General features: G+C 40.6%; 1 protein-coding gene across 1 annotated transcript in view; it reads right to left on the minus strand.

Moving 5' to 3' along the window:
- Window positions 1–564: 564 nt before the first annotated feature.
- OBSCN (obscurin, cytoskeletal calmodulin and titin-interacting RhoGEF) overlaps window positions 565–8,082 on the minus strand; it is a gene marked incomplete at its 5' end in the record, with an annotated part of 75,308 nt that continues 67,790 nt past the window's right edge. The window contains 7 exons of the mRNA XM_029084701.1: window positions 565–729; window positions 2,238–2,402; window positions 3,629–3,745; window positions 4,958–5,117; window positions 6,524–6,697; window positions 7,436–7,518; window positions 7,918–8,082. The exon at window positions 7,918–8,082 is cut by the window's right edge and continues 27 nt beyond it. Coding sequence (XP_028940534.1) covers window positions 565–729; window positions 2,238–2,402; window positions 3,629–3,745; window positions 4,958–5,117; window positions 6,524–6,697; window positions 7,436–7,518; window positions 7,918–8,082 — 1,029 coding nt within the window. The remainder of the gene's footprint in view (window positions 730–2,237; window positions 2,403–3,628; window positions 3,746–4,957; window positions 5,118–6,523; window positions 6,698–7,435; window positions 7,519–7,917) is intronic.

The raw sequence follows: 8,082 nt of genomic DNA on the forward strand, positions 1-8,082 counted from the left end.
CCCTTTTTATTTTTCCTTGGAAGATAAAATCTGTCTATGAATGACAATGAGAACGGAGACAAGGATTTTCTGAAGGCCCTAAGTGGGCTTGGTCAAAAACTTCATGGGTTTTTTGGTTGGTTTTTACTGGAGTTGAGCATCTACTGCCTTGGCAAAACTCTCTCTGCAATTTTTTGCAGTTTTAACCTGAGCCATGAATGTCTGAAGGTGAGCAGGTCAAAGCTTCTGAATTCTTCATTTCTAAACAGGAGTTGGTGTCAGGAAAGGACACTGTGAATGTAGCATATGACTAAAACATTTCCTCCAATTTACTACCAACATTACAGACTGACAAAGAATGAAGATCTAAAAATGTTAGAAAACACTATAGACAGCAAAATTCACATCAATTGGGATGATGAGATTTTGGGGTAGAGAGATTTTGGGATAGACATAGATTCTACTTGTGTTTCAAAGACTTTTGGAAACAAAGGAATCATTTAAAAGGATTTGAGAAATGTCCAAGCTGGTTATAAACACAGAGTTCTAAATGACAGAGAAATGCTCTAGGTGAGGATACAATGATCAGACCTTCATGATGTTCTTGAAGACGTAACTGTAGGTGTCTGTCTTTGTGTCTCGCTTCGGTTTGCAGATCACAATATAATTTTTGAAGAGGAAGACATGTCTTTTATGTCCTTTCCATGCCATTCTAGCTCCTGGAGCTCCTTCCCACACAATGAAGTGGCCCTGATAGGAAAAAGAAGGAAGAGCACATACTGATAAATCTGGAATTATTACCACGATGATGTCTCACCAGCATTTCTCAGTGAACAGGTAACAAATGTTTACTGTTACCTCATCACCATATGTGTCTCTGTTTTATTACAGCACACCAAATTGTTTCTAATGCTGAAGGTGATGCATCAGACTGACAGCACCAACAGTGCACACGGTGGTTGTCATTACATCGTCCTTTAAATGATATTCTTTATTGCCAGAAAAATACAGAGCTCTTGTTGGGAAGGCACACGCTTGGAAATGGAAATGCTATTGGGAGATTGTATTTTATGTGTTTACACAGACACTTTATCTGCTCACTTGGTGTCCTTCACCAGAGTAGGACATTTCACACGCCTTCAGACATTGATAGGAAAAGGAATAATGGTTTTAAACTAAAAAAGGGGAGATTTAGAACAGATTTAAGGAAGAAATTTTTTACACTGAGGGTGGTGAGACACTGGCACAGGTTGCCCCGAGAGGTGGTAGATGCCCCATGCCTGAAAACATTCAAGGTCAGGTTGGACCTTGAGCAACCTGATCTAGTTGAAGATGTCCCTGCTCACTGCAGGGGGGTTGGACTAGATGATCTTTAAAAGTCCCTTTCAACCCAAACCATTCTATGATTCCATGATATACACTCAGTTAGTGACATGGGTTCCCCCTTGGCATCATTAAGAAGTAAGTGCTCCTGGTGTGTGACTGGACTCTTTTTTGGACATCTGAATGTGGATAGATGGATGCCCACTAGAGCGTCACTGTAGTTTAGCCTTACAACTCCACTCAGCAGTACACTGGAATTTGAGTAAGGGTTTTGAAAGTCCCAGATTGGTGTCCTAATAACTGGGTCATCTTTCCTCTGTGCTCCTAAACCACACATCTGTTTCATGAAAGAGACCTGGAGGAGCACACAGGTCTTTTGAGGATATGTGAACAGCTGTGGGAGAACATCCATAAGCTGATCTGATGTTTCCACGTGGAGCATGTGCAACATATGCTACGCTGCCTTGTACTGACTTGCCCAGCAAACTAGTCTCTTCAAAAGAACTGTGTAAATTTGAAAACATGTAGACTGAAAAGGCTCAGTGAGCTTCTAACACCTGAGGAATCAAGAGGAAAAACTCCCTGATGCCAGTAATTTTAGGACTTCGCCCATGTAACTTGCCAACAATAAGAGAAAAAGAATTACAAATAATTTAATATCATGTGGTGGCCTAGAAAAAAATTTGTTCCTCTTTAATGATTGTATTGGAAAGGTAAATAACTACATTATGTATGAATTGCTCCACAAGCATCTATGCTCTGGTGCTTCAAACCTTAATCAAGCCAGGAGACCCATCTCTCTGAACAGCAAGAAAGACAATAAGCAAATACTCTCTTTCAGATATGATTTCTAAAGGAGCTTCTTGTAGGATCTAAGGCTACTTAAAAACTACTGAGAGCACATGCACTAACACTGACTGAGAAATTCCAGTTACCTGTCGGATGGGTTCCCCAAGGCTTTCCAAGGTCCCTGGATAATTCTCAATGAGTGAGACATGGAGGTTGTTTTCTGCTCTCCGGGTGAGTGCAGACACAACAGCATAAGCCTGCTCCAGCAAAGTGCAGTTTTGACTGTTTCTTGCTTTGTTTCGGATTAATTCCTGTAGATGAATGAAGAAAATGTTACTGGGCAGTCAGGAAAAAAAATACATTTCCATGATAGCTGAAGAGTTTCTCAATGTATGTTCCAGCTCTTTCATCCCATTATTTCACCATGTGCTCTTTAGCTAATAAAGTCTCTTCTTTCCTACACATTCTGCAGCCTTAATGACTAACCACTCTGTTTTTTTCTTATATCAAGTCATATTAAACAAAGACAAAGTTGAAGCAAACACCATATATGCTTCAAAACCCAACACAATCCTAAATGCATCTATTGCATTTGTCTTGTGCTTACCCAGACAATACCACGAGGCAAGTAATTCATGTGGCAGTGCTGAACTGAATCAATATTAGATTGATAAAAAGAGATGTTGGAAAAAATATGAAATGGCAGTTACTCTGTTCTTCTCATATTTGTTCTTGTTCCTCTCTTTTAAAAATGAAGTATGGAAAGTGCCCCTGGTTCTTCACACTTTCAAAAGACCCTTAAAAAGTTTGGTGTTTGTGGCATGTGTTCAAAATTAGAAAGTTAATGTTCTTCAACCTATTCAAACTGCTCACTGATTTAACACTAGAATACAGAAATATTTTAGCATGACTGTCTTCTTCCTGGATATCCTAGTGCTATTTCCCCATGAAAAATACTGTTTAAAGTGCTACTGTGAAATGTTTGATTGTGGTCTGAGATAGAACCTGAGATGGACAACTAAAAGCTTGAAAGAGAAAACATTTCAGGATGGTAGAATGGGGCAAAGCTTTTCAGAAAAGAAAAATTTCATCTTCTTATAATGCCAGTATAAAACACGAGGAAAAGAAGTGGTAAGTCAATATCTTACACATTGGAAACACCTTATTTTTGTAACGTACCTGTTGTCAAGTGTGAAGCAAATTCATACTTGTCATGGATATATACATATATGTATTCATATATAAATAAAAGTGCATATTTTATACATATATATGCACATATCTAAATATCACTGGGATAAATCTTACTGAACTTTGTGGGATTGGAGACTGTGAACCTCTCCCTAGATTTACATTTACAAAAATATTTAAAGAGCCCCATCACTAGTGATGATTCCTGTCTTACTTCACCAGCTTTCAATTGCAGTTGCATCAGAAGGAAGTCAAGAAATATGAAATAATTTATTTTTTTCTACACAAGTTGCACAAAACAGATCATAAACCTATCAGATATAAGTGTATAAAAAAGGTTCTTCACCTTGATTATAGTCTGATACTGCTGGATCCTCTTTATGGGTTTTTCCAGGTAGTGTTGCAGTGGTGGGATAAGTGGCTGTGAAGGATCTTCACTAGTTAAAATTTCATCTGTGTATCTCTGAAAAAAAAATATATAGAAGAGTGAGGAAAGGTTGTTATAAAGAAGAACGGAAAAGATTACTCCCTGGAAAATGCTCATGTGGTGCTGGCTCATAGACCTAACTCAAAGTTGGATAGCTCTACCAGACCTTACCACCTTATATTTTGGACATCTGTAACCCTCCTCATCCTTTATCAGCCAGTTATCACTTTAGGCTTAAAGATGTCTGAAATGTTGAATTTTTCTGCTTTTCCAGTGCAGGACTGATACTGGGGAAATGTGACCCAAAGCTTGCAGAACCAGAGGTGGGTGGGAGGGCATGACTGAGTGAACTCAATGCCACCAACTGGTGCCAGCCCTTGGTCCAGAGTGGTCCATGTGTTTGCTGTGCCAGCAACTGGAGCAAGTGAGGGTCTTGGAATCTGCACCTGGAGTGGGAAGCACAGGTGACAGGATCCATGTGCTGGGACATCAGCCACTGAGCTGGATGTTTATCCTTTCCGACTGATTTGGTGCATGTGGGGACAAATATGTGCAATCCACCATCAAATGTCAAGCTGGACTAGATGCAAGTAGGAGACCAAAGGTCTAGACATGGACATTGGGGAGGTTGAGAGCTTGTGCTGACAATCTGAAGGATTTGTGAATGTGGGGTGAGTGTGAACACATGCATTTGTTTTCTAGCAAGCATCAAGCTGGAGTAGCTGCTAAGTAGGAGGCTGATGGAGAAAGTAAAAGCACTCAGCATCTGGGCATGGGTATGGGATGGACAGAGGGGCCATGCTTACTACTCAAGGGATCCACAGACTCATGGATCTGGAGTGTTGTGTGTGTGTTTTCATGAGTGATCTTCAATCCTGAGCAGCTGGAGCAGAGAAACAGGATTTACCTGTCTATACTTACATTTTACATGAGTTCACTTGGTCTTTTAGTGTAGTGGCCCTTAAAACATCCTTTAATTGCAATTACATAATCACAGCCACATTCATATCTGTATAATCTTTATAATATTCATTAAAACATATGCATGTGTAAATACGTTCCCATATTGATTGTATCTACCAGGAAGAGCTAGACAGTGAACACAAAATTATTATATTTAGCCAAGATTTCCCACAAAAAAACCCCCAATAATCCTTTTCAGGATCACATGTATGATTAATAACGACATTACTTGATGCAGTGGGTTATAAGATGCATGTTCTGCAGTTACTTTGGCTACTGTTTTACCTTGTAGAAATCCTGGACAGCTTTGCTGACAACAATCGACTCAGCCTGTACCCTCCCCACCAGGTACTGGATGTATTTATTAAACTCTACTTCATGCTTGATAAAGCACATGGCCACGTCATCATCAGTGTCACATTTCTGCAAGCCTCGGAGGAAGACACTGTGGAGACAAAGAGAAAATGACATTTGAGGAGAAGGTGATGGAATGAGGCTAGAACACAGCCCCAGCAGTCAGACTTTTAAACCAGGTAATTTCAGATTAAAGGAAATGACTGGGGAAAATGAGGGCTGTTGCCACATCAGCATTAAACTTCTCAATGCCTCTTCATCCAGCATGGTATGTCATAAATTAGCTTGAATTTATGAAATGCCCTGCAAGGAAGGTAGGGACAACTTTCCAGGGCTTAGCTCAAGTTGGGAAGTTAACTCTTCCCCAGATCCTTATGACTTAATTTAAGGATCAATGAGCCATTGATCTTTTAATTGAGGGAGGATCTCCAATTGAGGGACAGATCCCCACTCTGTTTCATAAAAGGTCTTAAGACAGGTTCATATGTCCAAGGATTTTTAGCTGTGTTGGTTGGTAGCTGATGACATGCATCACCTCTCACAGTTGAAGTTACTTTTGGGGAAAAACAAAAGGAGAGGGAGGGAGAAGAGAGAGACAAAGGAAAGAGAAGGGAAATTATTCTTGCAGCCAAGCCAGAAGAAGTGCCAGATGTCCCACAAAAGCATTCTCCCCATTGCAGAAGTGGTGGCCCCCATAATGCTTTTCCCAAAGTTACTATATAATTTTCATCACAACCTGCTCAAATTCCTTATTGGTTGTTCCTGCTTACGATGCTGCTGGCACTGATCAGAGCACACATTGATTGGGAAAGATGATGCACACTCACTGTTTTTTGAGCTTTGTGTGTGCATATTATTGCCCGGTCCTAAGATAAACCAAAAGATAAGACCACAGCATAGGAAAATGAGGAAGAAAGGGTGATTCTCATGCTGTTGGCAGATTTTTCCCATGAGAACAATCACTTCCTGTGAGAACAAGAGTGTCATCTTATAATCATCATCAGAGAGTAGTTTGGGTTGGAAGGGACCTTAATGACCATCCGGTTCCAACCCCCCCTACCATGAGCAGGGACACCTTCCACTAGACCAGGTTGCTCAAAGCCAACGTGGAAAAGGAAGCCCCTGAGCAATGGAAAGCCCAAGGCACTAAGACATTGTAAAATGCCTCCTTTCCCTGGCAAGTAGAAGTATTTCAGCCTGGACCTTGGGAAGTCACTTTGTGAACAGCAGGTCTGCAGTAAATCCTGTAAAAAAAAAGTAAGAAATGAGCTGGACATATGAAACCTTGCAGACCTGAAGGGTATTTTGGGAATCCTAACCCTGTGCTCTGACTTCAGCTATGCCATCATCTATCATCCTAAAAAGACCATCACTTCCCTTGCACCTCAGCACTGTCAGTGCTCCACACCTTTCGCAGTAATAATAGTTACTGTGGGTCTGACACCAAGTATGTGAGCCACTCTTTGGTCTCAAATGAAGGCACGTGGGAATGCTCACCTGGAATGGAAGCGAGCAATGTCATCAATATTTCTGAAGATGGTGGCTTTCTGACAGGCAACAGCTCCTGGGACAGTGGGACAGGTCTCAGTGTAGTTAAGGTGATGAGTTTGGAGGAACTGTAGATCTTGAATGTAATCCTCTTCTGAGATCAACAGCTCTTGAATAAGAACACTGAAGGAAAGATGAAGAGGCAAAAAGAAATCACAGAAAAATCTTCACAATTATCTTTACATACTGAGAGACTTCTAGGCTCTAAAATAGAGATATTTAATCAGAGGAACAGACTCCCTGAAGTGTGTTGATTAGATCCCCTATGATCATAAGAGGAACTTAGACATCCTGCTCATGGAGTGACACCTACTTCTACCTCATGGACATCTACTGTTGGGGCAGCTAAAACAAAAGGATCTGTGTAAAGTAGACAGTAGCAACTTCAGTCCCACTTTATGCAATCAAGAAAGCAAATATCTCCATGAGAGCACACTCAGTAGTGTGCTGCACTGCAAAGGTTGTAGCTGTTTTCTAAGAGTGTTTTCACTTCCTCTTTAGACATCATCTTCAGATACAGAGCACTCCAAAGTACAAAAGTATTGAAATTTGGGGTTTTTGTGAAATCAGAGATCTTCCAGAATTGCATCATTTAAACCTCTCCTTTCAAGGCATCCAATATGATTTAGATTGCCTGGAATTTTCTTAGGTTGAAATCAATGTCAGAAATCAATCAAAGATTAAAAAAAAATACAAGTCTGAGAGAATCAAGACTTTGCTTGATTCTGGGAAAGAGGAGGTGGCAGGACTCAGCAGAACAAAAACAGTGACTCTGACAGGAGGGACCTAGATCCCAACATTCATGTTAGTTCAAAAGGCAGGAAAACTCAACAGTGCAAATACCAAACGACACGAGCTCACCTTAGCTTCCTTTTATATTCATCTTCAGAAACAAATTCTCCAGGGAACTCGGGAGCTTCTGTTGTTCCCCATTCTGGTGACAACTAAAATATAAGAAAAAAGAAATATTATTCTTCTCAGTTAACAGTGCTTTTATCAATGCACACTGAGGAATGTCCCTCGTGTGTTCACAGTCCCTTTCAACAATTCCTAAACCAGTGTGAAATCCCTTTTTTGTTGGAGGATTATCAGGTCTTTCAAACCTAAGCACCTCTGCACACATGCAGAAATGTTGTCTAATGAGAAAGTGAAAAAGCCAAGTCATAGTACACACCCCTTCAACAACCTCCTTATCCATCACTCCTTGCAAAAGAGATGGCTCTAAACTGCAACAGAAACAAGTAAATTTACATGAAAAATAAACACAGCATGAGTTGGTGTCGATGATCCTTGTGGGTCATCCTTCCCACTCACAAACGTTCTATGATTTTATGATTAATCACCTTTAATTTCTTGTCCAAATAAGCTGGAGATACCCAACCCTGTCGAGATGGGCTAGATTTTGTGGGTTTAGTCCTGACCAGCCACTTCAGAGGATGAGCTGAATCAAGGACTTCCACATATTGGCCTTCCTTCAAAGTGATGGTCTCCCTGTCAGGTGCAGCAGG

This window comes from Antrostomus carolinensis, unplaced genomic scaffold, assembly GCF_000700745.2.
Source record: "Antrostomus carolinensis isolate BGI_N321 unplaced genomic scaffold, ASM70074v2 scaffold18804, whole genome shotgun sequence".
In the NCBI taxonomy this organism is placed as follows: domain Eukaryota; kingdom Metazoa; phylum Chordata; class Aves; order Caprimulgiformes; family Caprimulgidae; genus Antrostomus; species Antrostomus carolinensis.